General features: G+C 45.9%; 4 protein-coding genes across 11 annotated transcripts in view; 3 read left to right on the plus strand and 1 right to left on the minus strand.

The window, feature by feature from the left end:
- The first annotated feature begins 442 nt into the window (after window positions 1–442).
- On the plus strand, window positions 443–14,058 carry pcif1 (phosphorylated CTD interacting factor 1). 6 transcript variants are annotated; one of them, XM_084349455.1, is made up of 17 exons: window positions 1,190–3,193; window positions 3,378–3,429; window positions 3,661–3,819; window positions 3,924–4,048; window positions 4,534–4,659; window positions 4,754–4,899; window positions 5,486–5,640; window positions 6,336–6,483; window positions 6,579–6,662; window positions 6,743–6,842; window positions 8,524–8,683; window positions 8,830–8,999; window positions 9,732–9,818; window positions 9,911–10,095; window positions 10,467–10,560; window positions 10,778–10,953; window positions 11,121–14,058. In XM_084349455.1, the coding sequence occupies exons 3-17, from the start codon at window positions 3,693–3,695 to the stop codon at window positions 11,461–11,463; spliced, it is 2,226 nt and encodes a 741-aa protein (XP_084205581.1). In that variant the 5' UTR covers window positions 1,190–3,193; window positions 3,378–3,429; window positions 3,661–3,692; the 3' UTR covers window positions 11,464–14,058. The 6 variants fall into 6 exon arrangements, with proteins under 6 accessions (XP_084205583.1, XP_084205579.1, XP_084205581.1 ...); XM_084349456.1 differs by having other exon boundaries at window positions 3,665–3,819; XM_084349457.1 differs by lacking the exons at window positions 1,190–3,193; window positions 3,378–3,429 and adding an exon at window positions 443–1,171 and having other exon boundaries at window positions 3,665–3,819.
- Window positions 14,059–14,744: 686 nt separating this feature from the next.
- LOC311255341 (deoxynucleotidyltransferase terminal-interacting protein 1-like) lies at window positions 14,745–20,015 on the plus strand. The gene is made up of 13 exons (XM_084349743.1): window positions 14,745–15,111; window positions 15,541–15,611; window positions 16,157–16,253; window positions 17,165–17,263; window positions 17,465–17,524; window positions 17,602–17,658; window positions 17,806–17,867; window positions 17,958–18,000; window positions 18,738–18,796; window positions 18,958–19,018; window positions 19,200–19,271; window positions 19,634–19,689; window positions 19,787–20,015. Exons 1-13 carry the CDS (start codon window positions 15,037–15,039, stop codon window positions 19,893–19,895), a joined length of 921 nt encoding a protein of 306 aa, XP_084205869.1. The 5' UTR covers window positions 14,745–15,036; the 3' UTR covers window positions 19,896–20,015.
- A 1,035-nt stretch (window positions 20,016–21,050) lies between these two features.
- polr2j (RNA polymerase II subunit J) lies at window positions 21,051–22,670 on the minus strand. The gene is made up of 3 exons (XM_084347958.1): window positions 22,293–22,670; window positions 21,699–21,807; window positions 21,051–21,249 (listed from the first exon to the last, which is right to left on the minus strand). Exons 1-3 carry the CDS (start codon window positions 22,433–22,435, stop codon window positions 21,148–21,150), a joined length of 354 nt encoding a protein of 117 aa, XP_084204084.1. The 5' UTR covers window positions 22,436–22,670; the 3' UTR covers window positions 21,051–21,147.
- Window positions 22,671–24,298: 1,628 nt separating this feature from the next.
- The window catches only part of LOC311254272 (ubiquitin-conjugating enzyme E2 C-like), a 13,899-nt gene continuing 13,067 nt past the window's right edge, over window positions 24,299–25,130 (plus strand). The window contains exon 1 of one of the 3 annotated variants that reach the window (XM_084347952.1): window positions 24,299–24,404. The gene's annotated coding sequence lies outside the window, so the exon portion shown is untranslated. The remainder of the gene's footprint in view (window positions 24,405–25,130) is intronic. The other 2 variants (XM_084347954.1, XM_084347953.1) reach the window with 2 other exon arrangements.

Consider the following 25,130-nt stretch of genomic DNA (forward strand, 5'->3'; position numbering starts at 1 on the left):
ACGTTAAAGGGCAATGACGATTTGTTTTAGTGTCTGGCAACCTTTCCTGAATTACCTTCCTGGTGATCTTGTGGATTTGCTGCAGAAAGGGCGACCATATTTTGCCTTCACCAACAAGTCATAAAATGCTTTTCTCAGTATAGTCCCCATGTAAACTTCTTTTTTTTTATGTTGTATAATGTGCAATTCATGTATGTGAATTAGTGTATTTCTATTTTCAGGTTGGCTGTATCTGTGCTGTATGCTTCGTTGTTTGTTTTTTTAAAGTCAATAAAATATATTAAAAAAACAAAACAAAACTGTGTCATCATATCAATGATGTCACATCTTTAATGTCGGTATTTTTGGACAGAATTTTTTTATTTAAATCTTCCATACGACTGTTACAACATGGTGATACACAACTATTGTTGCGTTTGAAACAGATTTGACCAATCAGAGGGTGAGGATGAAGATGAAGCAGGTGAGGAGCTCCGGTTGGACTTTTAGGTGCAGTTGATAACTTTGAGGAGAGAGAGGACTTAGCATTAAACATCCCTCCCTCTCCCTCTCCGCTGCACTCCTGCCCTGCCTCCAAAGTCTTTACACATCGGTTGTGACAGAAAGAATTCTGTGCTTGGTGACTGTTTGGTTCTATAAATCAAATGTTCTGGTTCTGTATTAGAAATGACTGGACCAGTGTTGTAACTGACTGGATGAATTCTAGCTTCAGGTTTACAACAAACATCTTTAATGTCTCCATGAAACAATAGTTCACAGTTAAAGCTGATTGTTGAACAGCAGCATGAAACTCCTGACTCAGGCCTGCTGCGCTGTAGCTTTCATCAGAGAAACATGTCTGTGGATTTTCGTGGCTCATTCACAGATTTTATCACTCTGATAAAAAATGTATATTCGACTTTATCGGTGAAGTGAAGCTTCCTGCGGCGGGAAGCTGGGAGTCGATCAGTAAAGTTATTGAACACCTGACATGTTCTCAGCTTGTTTGACCTTTCCAACATGGCGGCGTGTTCAGGACATCTTCAAACAGGAAGCGTGGCAATCGCTGCGCCTGCGCAGTGACTCACCCCGGGTCCCTGTAAAGATGTCTGAGCAGGCGGGGAGGGAGCGGAGCGGAGGACCCGAAACAAACGGACAAAACCTGCGACTCTCCGCAACTTAATCGGTTAAGGTAAGGTCAGGCGGCCCCGCAGAGCCGCACCGACGGCATCGACACACTGCGGAAGGTTTCGGCCTTCAGATGAACCGACCTAATGGCTCACAGGGCGGATGAATTTGCAGTAAAGGGCATAAATATTGTGCAGGACGCGCAGCGCTGTGGCAGGGGCGTGTCCGCCATCTTGTCTGAGAAGTGGCGCCTAAACAGCAGCTGTCGCTCTGAGCGGAGACTGAGTGGGCCGCGCAAAATGGCCGTTAATGTCGGGATCTAAAGGCGGCTCGTTGTCCTTTCGGTGTTTTTAAACCACTTTAGCCTGGTTTGGCCCCGCTGTGGACCGGTACCGTCAGCCGCTGTGTCCGTGTCTTCTGCCCGGGCTCCGGAGGAGCAGCCGCAGCTTTTTGTTGTCCTCCTCCCTCCTCCCCCTCCTCTTCTCCTCCTCCGTGTTTGTTTGGAAAGCCTGCCGTGCGCATGCGTGTAACCATAGCGCTGCTTTCTGCGTATGAAAAGGAAAACATGAAGAATGAATTTAATGTGTTGAGCCGAAGCTTTGATCTCACGCTCCTGTCTGCTGCTCGTCGATTGTTGTGATCAGATGAAAACTCTGATATTATTGTTCCGTTTGCCGCCATCCGCCTTCAAACCGCCACATTCAGACGGCTCGTGATCAACAGCTCGGGCCGGAGCTGCGTGTTGTCACCGGGCTGACACATCTGTCCGACCAGCACACCGCCAACTTTATAATAATTCTGTCATTGTTAGGTTATTGATCAGTCTGTCTATAACATGTGATCAGTCCAAGCTGACGTCACACCGATTCAGATTTCTGTGAAAGAAAAACAAAGTGAGAAACTGGAGAGATGATGTTTGTTATCTTTGTTTAGAAAATGAATCTGTGATTAAAATAAAAAAAGCTTCTTTCAATCAACAAATTGATCAAAGTGTTTGAGCTGTAGTCTAATTTGTCACAATAATTGTAAGCAGATGCTACAACTGACTTTCTCATTAAACCATCAGACTTCTGTCATTCAACAAAGACACCAGGAGAAATGACAGTATGAGAACTTGTGACTGTCTCAGAGACAGATCCGGTGTGTCAGATCCGGTCGGTGTGATGAACAGATCCGGTGTGTCAGATCCGGTCGGTGTGATGAACAGATCCAGTCGGTGTGTCAGATCCAGTCGGTGTGATGAACAGATCCGGTCGGTGTGATGAACAGATCCGGTGTGTCAGATCCGGTCGTGTGATGAACAGATCAGGTTGGTGTGATGAACAGATCCGGTGTGTCAGATCCGGTCGTGTGATGAACAGATCAGGTTGGTGTGATGAACAGATCCGGTGTGTCGGATCCGGTCGGTGTGATGAACAGATCCGGTGTGTCAGATCCGGTCGGTGTGATGAACAGATCCAGTCGGTGTGTCAGATCCAGTCGGTGTGATGAACAGATCCAGTCGGTGTGATGAACAGATCCGGTCGGTGTGATGAACAGATCCGGTGTGTCAGATCCGGTCGTGTGATGAACAGATCCGGTGTGTTGGATCCGGTCGGTGTGATGAACAGATCCGGTCGGTGTGATGAACAGATCCGGTGTGTCAGATCCGGTCGTGTGATGAACAGATCCGGTGTGTCGGATCCGGTCGGTGTGATGAACAGATCCGGTGTGTCAAATCCGGTCGTGTGATGAACAGATCAGGTCGGTGTGATGAACAGATCCGGTCGGTGTGATGAACAGATCCGGTGTGTCAGATCCGGTCGTGTGATGAACAGATCAGGTCGGTGTGATGAACAGATCCGGTGTGTCAGATCCGGTCGTGTGATGAACAGATCAGGTCGGTGTGATGAACAGATCCGGTGTGTCAGATCCGGTCGTGTGATGAACAGATCAGGTCGGTGTGATGAACAGATCCGGTGTGTCAGATCCGGTCGTGTGATGAACCAGCTGTCAGCAGGTAGAACCAGCTGTTCCTTCATCTCAGCTGTGTGCTGATCCATTGATGGGCAAAAAAGCCAGAAATGTCCCTGTTCAGGTTTCTTCAGTGCGTCACTTTATAGACATATTAATCACTTAACCACCAAACTGATCAGCTGATTAATTGATGATGAAAATTATTAATTGCAGCTCTTCATGTAAGAGTCCAAACAGTTAGAATATAAAGGAAATGTATTATTTACCTTGTGTGAAGCATTAAAACAAATCAGTGTTGATATCTAAATATAAAGAAACCCAGATGAAACCACAAACGGACGAAGTGAGTCAGCAGAAGACAAACAGGTGAAGACGCTGAGTGATTCATTGATGAACAGACAAAATGAATCCGTTGATTTGGAGCTTCTGTGTGTTTGAATGAGACTTGTTGTTAAATAATAATCATCATCATATATGTTGACCTGCCTGCATCATGTCACGTGTTGACAGTTTTCAAACATGTCTGACATCTGCCGTGTTGTAAACACACAGCACCACTGTTTTATTTTGAAAGTTAAAGTGTGTCTTCCTGTCTAGGCAGGTCGATGTCATTCTGACGAGCAGCTGAGATGTCCAATGACAGTCAGGGATCGGTGAAGGGGGAGGCGGCCATGATGCCGTCTCCCTCTGTCCCCGCCTCCTCTCAGGGACCGCCCCTTTCTCCGTCCAGCACCTCCAAACCACCTGAGCTCCCAGGTACACCTGTCTGTCTGTGTGTACACCCGTCTGTCTGCCTGTCTGTCTGTACACCTGCCTGTCAGTCTCTGACCTCTCTGTCTCTCTGCCTGTCTGTCTCTCAGATGAACTGGTCCAGGCTGGATGGTCTAAGTGCTGGTCTCGGAGGGAGAACCGACCCTATTATTTCAACAGATTCACCAATCAGAGCCTGTGGGAGGTGCCAGTGCTGGGACAGCATGATGTCATTGTGAGTGATGTCACTGTTTCCTTTCAGATGACGAACAAACATGCTGACATGTGTCTGGTAGTCGGGGGCAGAAGGGGTGCTCCTGTTAGTGTGGTAGAGGGCGAGCGTGAGGGATTGAGAGGGTCGTTTTGGTAACGTTACCACGAGCTGGAGTCGTTTTGACACGGAGAGCTGCTGAAACCAAACAGAAGATCCACGATGAGCTAAATGTCCAGCGAGCCCCCACGAAAAGCGCCAGGCTTTAGAGCCAGTTTTCATAGTGGCCGAACTGTGTAACTCCATCATCACGTGACACACTGCTTCCCAAAAAGATTTTGTCAATCAATCAATATTTGTATAGCGTCAGTTCACAACAAACTTTCCATATTGAGTCAGTGGAGCATCAGATTGAATAGAGAGCACCGCTTGTGTTTCACCTCGTTCAGCTGTTTTTTGTCTTAATGATTAACTTGTCTGTCTGTCTCTACCTGTCTGTCTGTCTGTAGTCTGATCCTTTAGGCCTGAATGCAGCTCCAGCAGAGGGCGGAGACAGTAACCTTGGTAACGGTCAGAGGAAGAGGAGGGGCTCTGAGGAGCAGGGGGCGGGGCCTAACAGTTTAAAACGCGCCAAGGTAAACACTGTCCACCTATGACTGAACACAACTGTGGTCATGTGATCGCGTTTGACTTTACAGATAATCTTACAAGCTGTGTGTGTGTTTGCAGGTGGAGCCCACCACGCCCATTTCTCCGAGCACGCCCGGGGTTAAACCCTGGATCTCCGCCCCGGAGGACAAACAGGCCCCACCAGCCACGCCTACTACTCCCAGCCCCGCCCCCGCCCCCGCCCCCGCGCCGTACAGGCCAGCTGTGTGAGTACTGAGGCTCAGCCTTGCTTCACTCTGACCCGGTGGCCACTTAAGGTATTGCAGCTCCAAATTCCCCTGCGGCCCAAAAATCATTTTCCCACAGAGCTCCATTATAAAAGAGACGTCTGCCAAACTGCTGACACCAGGAACTTCAGACGAGGTCCATTATGACGCTATTGTGAATTTTTGATCGATGCAGGTTTTATTTTCGTAAAACCTCCAATAAGCTGAGAAAAGCGATTTAAAGAGCCGTGACGTCATCACAGTGTAAAGTATCGGCTGAGCGGGAACTGTTCAAAGAGCCGCATAACCAGGAAGTAAACACGGAAGCCACAAAACTATTTTTTGGCTTACACACAAGGTGAGCAGTTGTCATTGGTTTGAATGGGCGCCATCTTTTTATCTGGTATCTAGTTCTTCTGTATAAATCTATGTGCCACGCCCCCCCAGTTAGCATCTTTAGCTTGTCTCTTAGCGGCAGGTTGAACAGTCTGTTGTTGTTCTGCTCCTGTTTCTTTTATGTCTTCTGTCACTCACGTTCACCTGGTGTGTTGGTGAAAGGTGAAAATGAAATCTGCCTTGTTTCCAGGATCTACTGGGATCTGGATGTTCAGACCAATGCTGTCATCAGAGAGCGCCCTCCCACCAACCACCTGCCACCCCACCCTGAGATCGAGCTGCAGAGAGCTCAGCTGGTCACCAAACTGAGGCAACACTACCACGAACTGTGTCACCAGAGAGAAGGTACCACACCTGGCAGTAGATAGCAGAAATACAAGAAGTCGACGTTCACAGAAAGCGGCTAATCAAAAATGGACAAAGAGATGGAGCGAGACAGTTAAACACACTCAACAAGCTGGAAGTTAACAAGCTAGCTAAGGCTAATGAGCTAGCTGTGTTCACCCTGGACCCAAACAGACAGAATACCTCACTGTATGTTAGCTGCAGGATAGCTCTGCTTGACACTCTGGCTCTGACCACAGCGGTCTCCTCCAGCAGTTGTCTGCTGGTTAGTGATAACAGAGTCGCTCATTAATACAAAACACTGATAGATATCCTTGAAGTATTTGTAAAACTGTTAACGTGGCACTGAACACACTGGAAACTCTTTACAAGTTGTTCAGAAACAAACATTTTTATTTTATCACAGAGGACACAGTTTGAACCAAAAGATCTGTCAGGTTGAGCTTCATCTTGTGAGGACACGGTGGTCGGACTGAGCCCTCAACCGCAGCAGCAGGCTCAGATTCTAGAATGACTAGAAAGAAGGAGCTCCACCTTGTGGCAATTCAAAATAAATCAGTGCTGTACGCTTTCAACTCATCATGACTCTCATGAGGATATTCATGATAATTCTGATTATGAACTTGTTGTTTTCTCATGCTGAAATCTTATATTGTCCAATCTCTCCTCTGCCGGTGTGTCTCTGTGTGGTTCAGGTATTGATCCGCCCCGGGAGTCGTTCAACCGTTGGCTGCTGGAGAGGAAAGTGATTGATAAAGGTCATGACCCTTTACTGCCGAGTGACTGTGACCCCGTCATCTCCCCGTCCATGTTCAGAGAGGTTATGAATGACATCCCCATCAGGTACCTGTTTGGACCTGGACTGGACAGTATCAATGAAATGAATGCCTTGGTTATAATCTGTATTGATTATTGATTAATATCTGTGTGTCTGTCAGGTTGTCACGTATAAAGTACAAAGAGGAGGCCCGCAAGCTGCTCTTTAAATATGCTGAAGCTGCGAAGAAGATGATTGATTCCAGGTAGGTCCAATCAGAGTTTGATCCTGCTGAGGTCATCAGCTGATGGGCGGGCTCTAACCTGTGATATGTGACTTCTGTAGGAACGCGAGTCCAGAGAGCAGGAAGGTGGTGAAGTGGAACGCTGAAGACACTATGAGCTGGCTGCGCCGAGATCACTCCGCCAGCAAGGAGGACTACATGGTAACCTGCGACCGCTGGCCTCTGTTGACCTTTAGATTACATACAAAGTCAATAAAAAGATATGAATAGGCAGGACTTTGGGCCGGGCGGCACAAATACATGTGATTCAAATTTCATTGTTGGAGTTACTGGTGGAGAAAGTGGATGTGAATGTGGATGTCTGCTGCAAAAGAGGAAATATTGAGAGGAACGCCTGTTCTGTGTGTTGCTACCTGTTAGACCGAGGGCAGGGCTGAGTTAACACAATGTGCATGAGTCTAGGATCGAAGGGTCGAATCAAGTCTCTGTGAGAACCAGAGCTTTACAGTTCTCAATGTTCTGTTGAAGAGGCATCCTGTTCCTTATCGTCCAGTGACTGGACATCTGTTAGGGGACGCTGTGGAGGAGGACGGTCTGACCGTCTCCTTAGTCTGACCGGGACATGGCTGTCAGTTTTACAAGATAAACAACAGGTAATTCCTGCTGTGAGTGTTTCCTGCTGTTGGTTGATCATGTTGGAAGTGTTGTCAGGTGTTGTGCATGTTACAAAAAGACCAAGGTAAATAAGATCAAACAAGAGAGGCACAGTTGAGGACCAGCTCTTGACCCAGCTGTCCTCCCCGACACCATCGTGCCTTCAACTATAACACTGAGGATGAATCACTGATGTCATTGGAGATGGTGTCGGAGATGGATGAACTTCAGCTTGTCTCTGTTGGACCCCTCTCAGGGACAGAAACTGTGGACTGGAGGGTGAGCTCTGACTCTCAGGGTATTCCTGCTCAGTCTGACTGACAGGGCTGTTGTTGGACCTCAGATTCAGGAGGACTGATGTGAATCCAGCCCTGGGCCTGGATCAGTTTTGCGTCCAGGTTTGTGTGCTCTGTGGACTTGGAGAAGGTTTATGACAGGGTTGTTCTGGGTATAAGGCACAGTCTTGTACCAGTACTGTTAATTTGAGTCCATGTGTCCTTGTGAGAGCTGCGTGTGCTTTCTGAGAAGTCAAACATGTTCTCAGTGGGTGTTGGACTGGGTGGATGATGTGGTTCAGCTGGCTCAATTGAGATCCAGGACATGGACACTGATCCTGAAGACCTCAGATATCATGTTGGAAGGACTCAGACACACCAAACAATGGCTGATGAAGAGCGACTGTGTATCTGCAAAAAGGCTGCACTCGAACAAAACCACAAAGACAACAGGCACCTGCCAACCACCTCGAACCTTTGTACCAGCATGAGAGGAAATACCTCTCCATACCACCAGGTGGTGGTAGTCTGTAGTCATCATTTAAAAAGGGAAACCAGAAGACATCAGACATACAAACTGTTGTTATGATAAATCAGCCTTTGCCTGTCGTCGCCTACTAGCATCACCACATGAGCTAGAGCGACAAACGCTCACCAACGGCTCAATATTGGTCTGGTGTGTCAGGGCCTTTAGTTGACATGGTTCACAGATCTGATCCAGGTGCATCCCCGGAGGTTTTGCTGGTTCATCCAGCTCGGAGGACACTCCAGAACAGACTCACAAAACACGAGAGACTTCATCAGGCCTTGTAACACATCAGGATCCTCCAGGAAGAGCTGAAGATGTGACTCATGTTGGACTGCTGCTGCCATGACAACCTGAACCCACATTAAACGAACAGATGAAGTCAGTTACATGTTATATAACTGTGTGTGTGTGTGTGTGTGTGTAGGACCGTCTGGAGCACCTGAGACAGCAGTGTGGACCTCATGTCACCGCTGTGGCCAAAGACTCTGTGGAAGGAATCTGCTCCAAGATCTACCAGCTGTCTGCAGAATACAGCCGCCGCCTGAGACAAACACACCTGAGCCTGCTGCAGGACCCCCCCACAGGTACACACACACACCTGAGCCTGCTGCATGCCCCCCCACACAGGTACACACACACACACACACACACACACACACACACACACACACACACACACACCAGCCTGCTGCATTGTAGTTGATGTTTATCCCGTGTGTTGTGTGTTCAGATGCGTGTGCGTCCCCTCCGCAGTCCCGGTTGGTCTACTGTTACCCGGTGCGTCTGGCGCTGCCGTCTCCTCCTCTTCCTCGAGTCGAGCTGCACTTTGAGAATGACGTGGCGTGTCTGCGCTTCAGAGGAGAGATGGTCAAAGTCAACAGAGGACACTTCAGCAAACTGGTCAGTACTCACAGCAGTATTCTGACAGCCAGTTCATACCTGACATCCATGTCAGTCTGAGTGACCAGCTGTGATGTGATGTCACTTCCTGCTCGTCCGTCACTGGGACAAACAGACTCCATGTTTCTACTCAAAGACAGAAAGAAGTTCATGCAGAACATTTGCTGAATTTACAAGAAGGAACAAATCAGTCAGAATCAGTCAGAGACAGAGTTTCACACAGTTTATAAAGTGTCTCCAACTCAACAACTCACTAAACTGACACATTTGTTAAGGGAGTCTGGGGACAAAGAAGTCGCCTATACTGGTTACTGTTTAGTGTGTTTGTAAAATGTGACATATTTAGATCAATAAAATGTTTCTTCTGTCATAAATTGAGTGTAAATGGTGAAATCAGTGTAAACAGTGTGTTCAAACAGCTGCTAAATGTTGGCAGGTAAGACTTTAGCACTGTAGACACAGAAGCAGACAGGCTGGTACAGCCATGCTGCCACAAACTCACACTTTTTACAAGGAAACAAACAACTTACTGTTTTCATTTAATGCTGAAGTTACAAGAAGGAGACAATGATTCAGAATTTGTCGCAGCCGTTTCACAAAATTTGTTCAGTTTCTCCTCAGCTCGTACGTGTCATCACATATAAAACAGGTGAAATTCAGACTAAAATCCTCTTTGCTGTCCTGGGTGAGGGTTAACCGCCTGTCACCACCTGTCTCTGTGTTTGTGTCCAGGAGCTGTTGTACAGGTACAGCTGTATAGATGATCCTCGCTTTGAGAAGTTCCTGTCCAGAGTCTGGTGCCTCCTCAAGAGATACCAGGTCAGCTGACTCTGTGAACCAATCAGGATTTACCTGACCTCACCTGACACTGTGAGTTAACCAGGTGTGTGTGTGTGTGTGTGTGTGTCCAGGTGATGTTTGGCAGTGGGGCTAACGAGGGGACAGGCCTCCAGGGGGCTCTGCCTGTGTCAGTGTTCGAGGCGTTGAACCGACAGTTTGGAGTTTCCTTCGAGTGTTTCGCTTCACCACTCAACTGCTACTTCAAACAGTTTAGCTCCGCCTTCCCCGACGTCGACGGCTTCTTCGGATCCAGAGGGTGAGACAGGTGTTCACACACCTATACACACTGCAGGACCTGTTCACCTGCGTTCACCTGCTCAGATACAGACAGTACAGTGTGTACAGTACTGTGCAGCAGAATTCATATGCAAGTATAATGTAATGCAAGCAATTTCCCCCTCCGGGATCAATAAAGTATTTCTGATTCTGATATAATGATACTCACTTTGACTGTAGCACCACCTAGTGTTAGCATCACAGCACACACTGTGGAGGACACACGTTATAGTGTAATACCACACTGTGTACTGATGTGTGTAGTATTACAGTATTTATTATAAGTATGAGTTTACATTAGACTTGTGTGTGTGTGTGTGTGTGTGTGTGTGTGTGTGTGTGTGTGTTCAGGCCCTTCCTGTCTTTCTGTCCGGTCAGCGGCTCTTTTGAAGCCAACCCTCCGTTCTGTGAAGAACTGATGGACACCATGGTGACGCACTTTGAGGTGAGTCCTGCATGTAGTGTTCTGGTCTGGTCGGTTCTGGTCTGGTCGGTTCTGGCCTGAACCAGTTTATAGATATCAGTATACAGATTGTGACAGCAGCTGTAGGTTCAAACAGGAAGTCAGAGGAGCATCAGCACACTGTACAGGTGTGTATTGTGTATACAGGTGATTATATTGCTCTGTGTGTGTGTGTGTGTGTGTGTGTGTGTGTGTATAGGAGCTGTTGGATCAGTCCTCAGAGCCTCTGTCCTTCATCGTCTTTGTCCCTGAGTGGCGAGACCCGGTGACCCCGGCTCTGACCCGCATGGAGGGAAGTCGATTTCTGCGTCACCAGCTGAGCGTCCCAGCCTATGAGCACGAGTATCGCTCCGGGAGCCAACACATCTGCAAGAGGTACTTCTACTGCACTGATACTACACTGATACTACACTGATACCATGCTTGTACTCACAGTAGTATTCTTTCTGTATTTAAATGGTCCTATGTTTGTCCCTGTCTGTACTGGTATCCTGATACTTCACAGTACTACAGTAACTCTGTGTATCTGTGGTTACTTTCAGAGATGAGATGTACTATAGAGCAGTACACGGTACTGCAGTACTCTTCCTTCAGAACGATGCAGGCTTTGCGAAGTGGGCTCCGACTCCGGAGCGTCTGGCCGAGCTGACAGCGGCGTACCGGCCCTCCCCCTCAAACCCCTCCTCCTTGTCCTCTCCTGGCCCTGCCCACACCGCTCCTGGAGAAAGAGACTCCACCCCTAAGGCGGCTGATAGGCCGCAGAGTGCTGTGATGTCACCGGGCAGCCATGACAACAACAACAACAACAACAACAGCAACAACAGCAGCAGCAGCAGCAACAGCAGCAGCAGCAGCAGTCCTCGAGACAAGATGGCCGCTGTGTAGATGGGGCAGGGCTTATAATGTGACTCCGCCCCCTCACCTGTTGGAAAGCTGTTTACATTTCTCTGTTTTAGTTCGTTCTGATCGTCGTCTCGTCTCTTCAGATTGTCCCTCACCAGCACCTGTAGCACACCTCCGCTTCTGTCAACATACCCACAATGCCGCTCTGCAGGGGGCGGGGCCAGAGTGTATCCCCTCCATTGGCCTTCACTGTGCCCCCTGTCACATAAGCTCTTCTAATTGTTCTGACATCACAGGAGTCGCGGCTCCTGTTGCTTAGCAACAAGCTGCCAGAAGATGAAGTAAGCAGCGACATGTTGGAGCTCCAGCAATAAAAACTTCTCATTCACCTGTGATGTCATCTGTGATGTCACTACTCCTCACTGGAGGACTTGTGATTGGTCCCCACACCGACAGAGCTTGGTGATTGGTTGACAAGGCAGCTATCGTTTCTATTGGACTTTCTTTCCCTCTTCAGGCTCCGCCTTCTCATGACAGCCTGGCCAATAGTGTGCGTCCTTCAGGTGGATTATGGGAAACTGAGTATTCAGCAGGCAGGAGGAGGAGGAGCCTTCAGTGAGGTCATATGTACTGGTGGAAGGAGGCGTGGCCATGAGGACAGACGACTCGTCAGGTCCCGTCAGACTTCCTGTGCTGTCGTAATGAAACAGGAAGTGTGATCAGAGACGAGACAGGTGGAGGGAGGGGCTTGTTTCAAAGGTGGAGCTGCTGGTCGTCCATGTTGGATCAGAGTGTGAGGAGTCTTATAATGTTCCTGCCGTCACACACACACACACACACACACACACTGTATCTTCTCATCTCAGATCATCTGAAGTTTTGACTTTTTCTTGTAACAACACAAGTTTTATAAATGGCGTCCGTCTTTTCCTCGTGCAGCGTTTTATTGTATTATAATAACTTGCCTCATTATGACATATTTAGTTTTTTGTTGTTTTATGATTTTTTTCCTCTAAATATTCAAACTTTTATCTTTAAATCTTTTGATGTATTTGGTCAAACTATTATTTCTTCATTTGCCCGACAATAAACATACAAACACGATTTCAAAAATTCTTAAAAACAAGAATTCAGCAGGATGAGAAACGCTGCAGGGACGCGACTCCTCACGCTCTCACTGGACACCAGCAGCTGACAGTCTGTCCTCTGATTGGCTGATGAGTGGTCCTATCAGGCGTCTGTCTCTGTGTGACATCATTGTGTAGATACTGTACAGTCCATCTGTTGATGTTTTGTTCTCCTCTTCTGTTAAACTGATTGAAAAACAAATGAACCTGTTCAGTTTTTATTTGATTTAATTTAATAATTTTTTAAAAAGATGGAGATGTTTTCTGTATTATACAGCTTATGATAGTTTGTTTGAAACTAAACCAAAGTGTTATTAAGAAGATCTATATCTTGTATGTAACAGTAGAAGTGTGTCTGCGTCAGTAACCAGCAGAATCCTCTCCACATTATTTTTATAATTCAGACGTTTCCGTCGCTTTTCTCTTTTGTTTTTTATTATTTTGGGTTCTTGTTGTGCATGAAACCTTTTGGACTCTAAACGATGTTCGTTATTCCTGAATGTGTTTTTCCGGCCGAGTCTTCAGGCGTCGCTGCGTCACACAAAATGTTTCCTCAACATTTTAATGTTAACTGTTTCTTTAAAGGAGCAGTCATCATTTTAAGCATTTTTACTGTAAATCTGGAGTTCCTGAAGGTAGATTCAAAGCTAGCAGTTTCCCCCGGTCCAGTCATTGTGCTAAGCTAGCCTGATGTTGGACTGCTCCTTTTAATATTTCTGCTAAGTCAGTGTTCCTGTGAAACAACATATTGTTGACTAAAGAAAACAATAACTACCAGATGAGCATCTCGTCAATTTGAGAAAATAGTTTTAAAGAAAAAGATGAAAAAGTATTAAAGAATTATTAAAACTCTGCTTAAATGTAAAAACTGATTTCATGACAGTTTGGTCTAACTGTGAGATCCAGATGTTAAGACAAGTGATCAGAGTGTTGATGAGTAACATACCAGTGTTTCACATGTGATCACAACGACACAGAAAACTGATGTATACAGATGAAGTGTGAAGACTTGTTGGCTGAACCGAGTCCGGCATGTTGAGTTTTGTTAGATGGACTGTGCGGGATGACACTCGATCACGTTGGTTTGATCTCTTGATGTTTAATATTGAAAGATTTTGTCTCATATTTAGACGCTGTAAGGACGGAGAACCAGGCATTTGTTTGTTTGTAGTTCTTTTGAGATTTTTAGGAGATCATGTCATAATTCTGACTCATAATGCAGAAGATGAAACCTCCAGCTGTTTTTTTGCTCCATTTGATGCATGTTTTTTATTGATTGGTTTGTTTCCTTCAGATTCACAGGAGATAAAACAAAAAAATTATATTTTCATCTCGTACGTGGTTGTAAATATGAAATGACTTTCAATGTGACGCTGCCGCAGAGCAATGAAGACTCGGCCGTGTTTGTGGTGGGGTCCTCACAGCTGGAGAATGTAAATACAGTCTGTCCTTCATCCTGCCTGCAGACAAACTGCAGCTTCACTCTCCCAGTAAAAATATATACAACCCAGTAACGCACCAGTCTGACTCTCTGCTCGCCTGCTGCTGTTAACACTTGATGTTCATACAGTCTCTGTCCTCCCAACAAGAAAAAAAGCTACTTTAATATCTGCAAAATGTAGAAAGTTGATTTAAACTCTCCACATCAAATAATGAAAAATAAAATAATAAAGACTTGTTAAATAAACAAAACAACAAAGTAACAATCTGTGTGAGTCAGCTTGACGTCACAGTTTCATGATTTGATGTGGATGTTTGAAGGTAATTCTCCTGTTACTGTAAATATTTACTCAATATGAGAAACCGATTTAAAAGCTAGTTCTAATGTCCATGTCCCATAAATTCATTATTTCTGAGATCAGAATCGGCTTTATTGGTTTGACATCAGTCTGAAGGTTAGGATTAAGATTTTTATCTGATAAAACTAATCACAAGAAAAGTTGTAATTACTACATGATCAATATGTCGCAGTTATGTTAAGTCATTAATTTCTTAAATTTGAGAAAATACGGAAACTGTTTTCTTGGATTAAATTTAACAATGACGCACCAGGATATCAGCTGATGGTGATGATGATGATGATAGTGATAATAATAATAACGATGATGATGATTATTATTATTAAACGGGGTATTTTTGTATTTGTGGAGATGGTGCTTTTATTCTGAAGTGAGTGACCGGAAGACGTTTCTGTGATCTTGTTAGCTTCACGCAACCGGAAGAATCCGAAGTGTAACTTCCTGGAAACAAAGACAACATAACCGTCTGACAGTATCGATTACTGATTGATCAGTTTTGAGGGAACGTCGCCAGGCCTGTCGGTGTGTGTCAGCGGTGACCCTCCGGTAACAATAACGGTACTTTAAAACATCTGCTGCGGAGATAAAACAGCGCGAACTGCCGCTGTTAGCTTTAGCTGCTGTTAGCCTAGCCTAGCAGAGTAAGCCCAGTTGTACCCGGACCGGACTGGGTCAGGACCGCTTCCAATATGGGAGCCCACCGCAGTGAAGGAGGCCGGGACTGGTTGGAGCAGGACGGGCCGGAGCAGCCGGAGCAGAGCCCGGTAAGGCTAACTATTAGCTTAGCATTAGCTGGTTGCCGGTCTGAATGTGTTTTATACGGAGGTTTGATGTCTCTGTTCTGTTGGGTTGAACTCTGAAGGCCTCGTGACCTGTTCGATGTGTCGTTCAGATGACGTCATGGATTCCAATCAGTCTGTATTGTTTTGAGTAATCGATCATCAATAATCGGTGATCAGTGAAGTAAGATTAACTGCCGTCGGCTGATTGATCGATTGTCAGCACAGAAATGATTTGAAGTGATGGTTTGAGTCATTGATTAACCAGAACGACTGTTTAGCTGAACTGAGACGTTCAATGAATCAGTTGATCAGTTAATATCTGAGCGTTTGTTAAGTTTTAAATTAATTTAGTTTTGATGACCTGATGTGGAGTTCACCTGTGTGTGTGTGTGTGTGTGTGTGTGTGTGTAGAAACCCTGGAACCTGATGATCAAACACAGACAGATCCACAGACGAGGACGACGCTCACACATGACAGTCAGGTCAGTACTGGTTGGTTTACAGTGGCGCTGCAGCAGCAGGGTCATTCTGGGTCGGGTTGGACGGTCGGACAGTTCTGATGAGGTCACAGTTGAGACTCCAGGACTGTCCCACCTGCGCTTTGCTTTAAGGGATACTTAACGAGACGACAGATGTTGGACTCTCAGAACCTGATGACATTCACGAGGCAGAAGTAGGTGTGGCCTTTGAGAAGCTGCTTCCTGTTCCATCACAGCCCGAATCAGACGGACACATTGATTTAGTTCTGTAGAGGTTCGATCAGCTGTGATTCACTACATCTGAAAATAAAAGTCATCTCATGTTGCACTCGTCAGATGCTTTTAATGTGAAGGTTGTCACTGTGGCAACCAGAGTCCACGCAGACTCTGAAATCGGTCCAGGACCTGAAGGTATTGATCGATGGATCAGAACATTTGATGAGATGTCAGTTTGTTCTATGAGGCGTCCTGGTGCGACTCACTGGGTCTAATGTGTGTGTGTGTGTGTGTGTGTGTGTGTGTGTGTGTGTGTGTGTGTGTGCGTGTAGTTACACTGATCCTCAGGTGTCCATGGACCTGCTGAGGGCGGTGCTTCAGCCCAGCTTCAACGATGACATCATGGCTGTGTTCAGGAAGTACCACAAGGTCAGAGGTCACAGTAGCTGTGTCCCAATTCAGGGGCTGCATCCTTCAAGGACGCGGCCTTTGCGGCCTCTGAAGGCGAGTCCTTCGGAGAGACCTTCGAAAGCCGCGTCCACCGTTGTTAAATGGGACGGTCCAGCCTTCAGAGCATTTCCTGGTTGCGTCACCAGATGTTCCCGCCCCTTACCCTTACATCACGATTTCTGCTGCCCAGGCCCGCGAAAGTGAAAATACGAGTTTGACTGAAAAAAGTTTGAGGTTTTAAGGTCCCTTGAAGTTTAACATATCTGCCGTTGGATGTTCAAATGAGTAAAAACCGAGTTTAAACCCAATTCCTACATTTAAATGTCAGATCTACGCCACTTGATGTCGCCATTTTCTCTCTTTATTCTTTTTCGGGCGCAAAGGATCTTGGGATATGGGAGGACGCGAAGGATTGTGGCGGTGCGTCCTCCAAAAAGAGGGAAAAGAAGGCTGCATTTGAAGGAGCCTTCCAATTGGGACAGCCTTTGCGCGGTGTTGTGATGTAATTGGCCTTCAAATGCGCCCTGCGAAGGATGCAGACCCTGAATTGGGACACAGCTAGTGTGTGTGGACGGGTCTGAATGGGTGTGGACGGCTATGAACAGGTGTGGACGGGTGTGAGCAGGTGTGGACGGGTGTGAGCAGGTGTGGACGGCTATGAACAGGTGTGGACGGGTGTGAGCAGGTGTGGACGGGTGTGAGCAGGTGTGGACGGCTATGAACAGGTGTGGACGGGTGTGAGCAGGTGTGGACGGGTGTGAGCAGGTGTGGACGGCTATGAACAGGTGTGGACGGGTGTGAGCAGGTGTGGACGGCTATGAACAGGTGTGGACGGGTGTGAGCAGGTGTGGACGGGTGTTGTTGATGTTCTCGTGTTGTTTTTGCTGCAGTTCTTTGAGAAAGCGGCGGAGAACGTGAAAGAGAACGTTGGCGATGATGTTCAGACCGATCAGCTGATCAAAGAGGCCTGCAGGAACGTTCTGGAACATGTGAGATCACTTCCTGTTGTCCTCTGACCTCTGACCTTGCTTGTGTTCACAGAAGGCCCATGATTGGTTGAAATCAGCTGTCACTGTGACATCACATCAGGTGTCAGCAGGTTCTACGGGATTCTGACCTCATGACCTTTGACCTCAGCTATCTCTGTTTCTCTGTGTGGTTACCATGGTTTCCTCTGATGTCATCAACAGGCCAAACAGCTGTTTCCAGAGGTGGAGGTGAAGAGGGCGGGGCCTGAGGTCCCCATCAAGGTAGGAACGGGCTAATGAGACGATCCAGAACATGTTGTGACCTGGTCCAGTTCTGATGTGGTTTTTGTGTCTGTCAGAGGTCCAGAGCTGCTGATGAAGACTACAGCCAGAGAGGAAGCCCCCTCCCCAAAAAGGTACTGTGACCTCTGGCCTCACAGGTGTTTGCTAGGCAGTCAGGTGACAGTCAGGTGTGAGACAAACAGGTGTGAGACAGACAGGTGTGAGACACTGCTTTCACCTGTCTGACTCGGTCACTAACTGTACTGACTGTCCGTCTCCAGAGGAGGACTCGTCCAGGTGCAGCAGCCGTCTCTTCTGATCGACAGCACACCTTCTCCACTCAGTGAGTCTCTGACAGGTAACAGGTGACATCATCATTAGTAACCAGGTAGATGACAACACCTGACAAACATGTGACTGTTTGTGTCCTCAGAGTGAAGCTCAAGTCTGATCCCATCAAGAGAGAAGGACCAAAGGTGAGTGTTGATCCGACAGGTGCTGGTCCTGTGGTGACCTGTGGTCTCCAGTCAGCTGGGACGTCTTCTGCTCTGTGTTGATTCATGTGATCCGGCTGAACGTTAAAGTTTCTGCCCAGAAACTCTGAAACCTACAAACTCAGCATGTTAGCCTGCTGTTAGCATGAAGCTAGTTTCTGATGCTAACCAAACCCCAAGAAGAGCGCCAGGCTGTGTAATAACATCATCACGTGATGCACTTTCTCACACACAGTGGAGACTTTCGTTTTACATCACAACCTCTGTGACATGATTCGCTGTCAGAGTTTGATCCATTCTGTTCGATAAAATTTGGAAAGAGCCGGGCGCCAAACAGGAAGCGAGCCGGCTCGGTCGGTGGAGTTCTGTGGTCGTCACGCTATTCATCACAACACGATGATGTCACTTCAAACTCAGGAAGTCAAACGACAACGAGCAGCTTTCATAGACATGGACGAAGCTCCGCCTCTAACGCTGTGTCCAGGCTTAATGTAATGTCCTTGATGCTAACACTAGCATTAATGCTAACAGTATGCTAACGCTAGTATTAGAAGCTTTAGCCTCCTATGTTTTCAGGTTGAAACAGATCAATATGTGTGATGATGCTGTATGAGTCTGTCACATGACCGATCAGCTGCAGTAAGAAAAGCCAATCAATCAATTACATCATAACCTGCTGTGTGTGTGTGTGTGTGTGTGTGTGTGTGTGTGTGTTTTAGTGGGATCCATCCAGACTGAACGAGAGCAGCACGTTTGTTCTCGGCTCCAGAGCCAACAAGTGAGACAACATGAAAACAACATGTACAATGTGTAAACAACGTGTAAACAACATGTTAAACCTGGGAGATTATCTGAAAAACGTTATTGATGTTTTGACATCACATCAAATGACTGAACAGGAAGTGAGTCATCGTGTGTTGTTGTGATGTCACTGTGCAGGGCGCTGGGGATGGGTGGGACCAGAGGACGTATCTACATCAAACATGCTGATCTGTTTAAGGTGAACACACACACACACACACACACACACACACAGAAAAAGGGTGATGGAGGTCTGTGTTGTTTTACTGCAGCTCATTAACATATTGATCAGGTTCAGTTCACCTGATCAGTATTCATCATGTCTGTCCACACGCTTACACCTGTGTGTGTGTGTGTGTGTGTGTGTGTGTGTGTGTCAGTATGCAGCAGATGCGAAGGATAAGCAGTGGTTGGCGGAGAGACACCACATGAGAGCGACAGGAGGGAAGATGGTGAGAAACATGTCAACACACACCAACCAATCGGAACACAGTTTAACAGAGACGTTTGTATTTATGCGTATTAGTACACAGAAGTGTGTACTGTAGTACTTGAGGTTTGCTTTAAACCATTAAACCAGAGGTTCATAATAAACTGGACACTGACTGCAGTGTTAAAAGTACTGCAGTATTTAAAGATCTGTAGTATTTAAAGTACTGCAGTGTTAAAAGTACTTTAAAGTACTACAGATGTAAACGTAATGAGTGTCATCATCCAGAAACTGATTGAAAGCACGAGAAATACAACTGTACATGAACGCACCACCATGATACCTGTGTGTGTGTGTGTGTGTGTGTGTGTGTGTGGTGTTCAGGCCTACCTGCTGATCGAGGAGGACATCCAGGATTTGTCTCGCAGTGACGAGTACAAGTGAGTCTGACATCATCCCATCCGTCTCCATGGTAACCATCTCCAGGTCTGTGGTTGCCGTGGTAACAGCTGTGTGTGTGTGTGTGTGTGTGTGTAGGGACTGTCCGGACGTCAGGATGGATGAGCTGAAGCCGTTCTCTGTTCCTGTGTGGATGGTGGAGAAGATGCAGAGAGCCATGGAGGCTCAGAGAGAGGCTGACCTCTGACCTCACACTGATCATGTGACCAGCAGGCTCTCATCTGATTGGCTGCTTCTATTGTTTTTCTTCTTACTACTGTTTTTAAAAAAGAAATAAAACTCTGTTCACCTCCCAAACTGAACTCAACTAAATATTCTATAAATACTTCAACAGTACAGAGCTGAGTACTCGGGAGTAAGTGCTCTAAAGTACTCTGGAGTACTCTGAGGGTCTGAAGCAGTTTGCCTCGTTGTCCAGCAGAGGGCGCTCTTCATTTACATTATATTTACATTCTGCAGATGCTTTTGTCCAAAGCGACTCACAATAAGAACATCTGTCCCAACAAACAACATTTCACCGTTGATAAAGTAGAAAAGAAAAGATGGAAACAGTTTTCGAGGGTTAGTCTGTCCTCGTCCGATCAGGACTTGGACCAGAGTTCGTCTGTTCTCGTCCGATCAGGACTTGGACCAGGGTTAGTCTGTCCTCGTCCGATCAGGACTTGGACCAGAGTTAGTCTGTTCTCGTCCGATCAGGACTTGATCCAGGAGCTGCGTTGCATCTTCACATTCATGAGATGTCATAGAAACACATGAACATGGTCCACAGAGCAGCTGCTGTGAACATGAACGCAGTACAGGGACGAGTTTCTGTTCTCCAAGTCATCCTTCAGTAATGATTATATTACGATGTATCATGTATTGATCACCATCAACAACTGTTCACGTCGCTCTGATGTCACAGGAAGTCGAGGTCATAAATCAACTTTAATAGAAGAAACCAGCTAATAAATCAATGAAACCTCCTGCAGTGATCATTAACGTTACGGTGACACATGCATTAAATCATCAGGACTCCTGGACCACAGGTTCTGTGTCAGGCTCATTTCAAATGTTGTCAATGTTCTCGACCCAACCTGCTGATTGATCGATCGGTACACTGAGCTGATCAATAAGATTGGAGGACTGACGAGTACAACAGAGGAGTGTCTGACCAGACTGACACAGATCAACTGACCAACCAGAAACCAGTAGATCACATGATTGACTGATGATGTCACACAGGTAAACAGGAGTCCCGCCCCTCAGCCTCACTCTGACCTACATTACATCACACACACACACACCCTCAGGAAGTGACATCACACAAAGACCCTCAGGAAGTGACATCACACAAAGTCCCTCAGGATGTGACATCACACACTTTATTTATAAAAATAAACATCAGGCAGAAACAGTGCCAGGACAAAGAGGAAGTGACATCATCAGGGGGCGGGGCATCACTCGATCCCTTCCTGCTTGTCCTTGATGGCGACTCTGAAGCGTTCCTCCAGCAGAGAGAGCTCGCTGATGAGGTCAGTGATGGCGTTCGTGAACGCTTCCTGTCAAAAACACATCATCATCATCATCAGGGACATGACATCACTTCCTGTCAAAATAAAACACTGACAACACAAGGACTTTTTTCAGGTGTGTGTTACCTGTGGACTGTAGTCAGGTGTGTGTGTGTGTGTGTGTTACCTGTGGACTGTAGTCAGGTGTGTGTGTGTGTGTGTGTTACCTGTGGACTGTAGTCAGGTGTGTGTGTGTGTGTATGCGTTACCTGTGGACTGTAGTCAGGTGTGTGTGTGTGTGTGTATGCGTTACCTGTGGACTGTAGTCAGGTGTGTGTGTGTGCGTTACCTGTGGACTGTAGTCAGGTGTGTGTGTGTATGTGTTACCTGTGGACTGTAGTCAGGTGTGTGTGTGTGCGTTACCTGTGGACTGTAGTCAGGTGTGTGTGTGTGCGTTACCTGTGGACTGTAGTCAGGTGTGTGTGTGTATGTGTTACCTGTGGACTGTAGTCAGGTGTGGTCTGCACTCTGATGACGATCTTGTGTTCCAGAGGATGAGGAACTTTATAACCAGCAAACAGAACCTGAGGATCCTTCAACAGCTGACTAACACACACACACACACACACACACACACACACACAAGCCGGTTGTTTAGATTGAAGTCCGTCTGATACAGTCTAACAGCCGCTCACTGGACCTGTTAGCATGCTGTTAGCTCCAGTCTGTAGCCTGATAGTACTCTGTGTGTGTGTGTGTGTGTGTGTGTGTGTGTTAGCATGCTGTTAGCTCCAGTCTGTAGCCTGATAGTACTCTGTGTGTGTGTGTGTGTGTGTGTTAGCATGCTGTTAGCTCCAGTCTGTAGCCTGATAGTACTCTGTGTGTGTGTGTGTGTGTGTGTGTGTGTTAGCATGCTGTTAGCTCCAGTCTGTAGCCTGATAGTACTCTGTGTGTGTGTGTGTGTGTGTGTGTGTGTGTGTTAGCATGCTGTTAGCTCCAGTCTGTAGCCTGATAGTACTCTGTGTGTGTGTGTGTGTGTGTGTGTGTGTGTGTGGGTGTGTTAGCATGCTGTTAGCTCCGGTAGCTCTTACGCTCGGATGATGTTGCCCAGCGTGTGGTCCTCCTTGTTCAGGGTGAACAGACAGGCGTTGGGGACCTTCGTGTCTTTAGTGATGCTGATCTTTTTCTCTCCTTCAAACAGAAGAAACGACTCGAAGGCGGGAGGCGCGTTCATCTTCTCTGTCTGAGCGCGAGCGCCACAGACGACCAACCGGAAATACTTCCTCCAAAACAAGATGACGACTTCCGTCTTCTTCTTTTTAAAAAAAAATTATTCGACCTTCTGATATAAATTCTTGTGGATCAAAACCTGTTCAAAGATGTGAGACAGAGAACAAGAGGAGGCTGAAACTCTTCACACATTCAATTTGAAACAGAAGAACAGAATCAGAACCAGCTGGTATCACGGACCAACATCAGAACTACAACAATCCAAACATTTCGATGGTAAAGTGAAAATATTCCAGAGAATAAAGTCAGAGCAGGTTTCTGTGAGTCACGTGTCTCCCGTTTATTAATGTGTCTGTCTGTTTTTTTTTTGGTTTTTTTTGTTTTTTTTTAACTTTATTTAGAAATGTACATATAAACACAGAACAGCAGACAGGTGCTCCAAAATATATGTATCATCAAATATAAATAAACACTGCAACAATCACCGTAAACTGAGGTTATTATTATTAATGTCAGTAAACTTAGAAGGGAAGGGAGGAAAATAAAGAAAGAAAGAAAATAAGAACAATAATAAAAACAAACAAACAAACAAAAAAAAAAAAAGACAAGGAAGCAGAATGTCGGTACATTATTCTTCTTTAAAAAGCTTATCGTATATATCTGTGGATGTGGTGCTTTGTTTGGTGTCAATTAGTGTAAGGGATTTCATGTATTCTTTAAACTCATACAAGAAACTTCTGAAGTTGGGTGGAGTTTTGGAGTATTTGCATTTGTGTATGTAAAATTTGCCATACAAAATGAATAGGTTTGTAATAAAGGTGATGTCATTTTCTCCATGGACAAAATACATTATCACACTTCTACAGTCAATTATGATGTTTATCTTGATTTTACACACTATATATTGTTCAAGTTGAGTCCAGAAATTGATAGGTTGGACACAGTGGTAGAATAAATGAGTTAAGGTTTCTGGTACCATATTGCAAAAGCTGCATTTGTTTTCAATATCTAAAAATTTAGAGAAATATAAATTTGTTGGGTATATAGTGTGTAAAATTTTGATGTGAACCTCTTTTATTTTATTGGAAATACAATACTTATAAGGCAATGTCCAGGCCTTCTTCCAGTCAGTGTCCATAAAGATGTTATCCCAAAATGCTTTCCCTCGTGGAGTTATTTTCCTCTTTTCATAAAACATATTACGTATATGTTTGTTGTTGCACTTTGAATCCATTATATCAAGTCCATTTATCATTAGGAGGGGTTTTATTCTTAGTGTTTCTTGATACTGATAATGGCTTCTCATCAGAAGAGAAAGGCCATTAGGGATTGCTTTAGTTACATAATTATATTCTTTACTTGTAATGGGGAAGGATTTAAGACTAAGAAAACGTTCATAACTAAGCATTATACCATGACAGTCAAAAAGGTCACATACGAAGATAATGTTCTTATCAATCCACTTCTGTTTAAATAAGGATTTTCTCCTGACAGTAATATCTTCATTATTCCATATTATGGCTTTGTGAGGAGAAAAATTGTGGGAGTAGCACAGTTTCCATGCTAAGAGTGCCTGTTGGTAAAATAATGTGTCTGTCTGTCCTCAGTGTCACAGTGTCGTCCTGACGTCATGTGTGATGTTAAACTTCTATGACGTGGTTAAAAAAGTGTAGAGAAAATACTGAAGTACTTCAAACGTGTACTTCCTCGTGTAGTTGAGTAAATGTACTTTAAATAATCATCAGTTTGTTTTTGAATTGTCTTTCTTTGACGTCCCTCCTGTCCAATCAGATCGCTGTTCCTATTGAATGTGCTCTTGTCATTGGTTAAAATGAGGTGGTTTGTTTTTGAAAGTCGGGCGCTGATTGGCTGTGTGTCTGAGGAAGAGTCGGTTTAAACCGGGGGGCGGGAGTTTGTTCAGTTTGAATCCGGGGACAGAAACTCCGCTCGGACCGCTGACACTCCGACACACGGTGAGTCCTGAAGGACCGTTTATCTCCCGGTTTATTCACCCGGATTAATGAACACAGTGTGGACACGTTGACCCGCAACTGTTTGTCTTCTCGATGGGTTCATATTAAACAAGCTAACAGCAGAATTAGCCGTCTGAGCCAGCGCTAAACAGCGCTGCTATCGTTAGCATGAAGCTACATCTGCTTCGGAACCGGAGCACAAACAAAGCAGCTGTTTACGAGCATACCGGCAAATTGACGGCTTTCTGTTAGAGACTCGCGGACTGTGGGGCTCAGTTTACCCGCTAAATACTGACTACATCTTATACAAGCTAACATGTAGCTGCAGTTAGCTAACATGTAGCTGCAGTTGGCTAACATGTTGCTGTAGTTAGCAAATGGTGAGTTGAGCTGTGGCCGCTCAACTTGAACAGTCTAAATAGCTACCCGCTGTTTGTGAGCTGTCTGTCTCTCTGACCGTCTGACTTCCTGTCTCTCTGACGTCCTGTCTGTCTCCCTGACCTACTGTCTGTTTGTCTCTCTGACGTCCTGTCTGTCTCTCTGACCTTCTGACTGTTTGTCTCTCTGACTTCCTGTCTCTCTGACGTCCTGTCTGTCTCTCTGGCCTCCTGTCTGTCTGACCACCTCTCTCTCTGTTTCTCTCTCTCTCGCTCTGTCTGACCTCCTGTCTCTCTCTCTCTCGCTCTGTCTGACCTCCTGTCTCTCTCTCTCGCTCTGTCTGACCTC

The sequence above is a fragment of the Pagrus pagrus genome, assembly GCF_965226575.1.
Source record: "Pagrus pagrus genome assembly, chromosome: 3".
Taxonomy (NCBI): Eukaryota; Metazoa; Chordata; class Actinopteri; order Spariformes; family Sparidae; genus Pagrus; species Pagrus pagrus.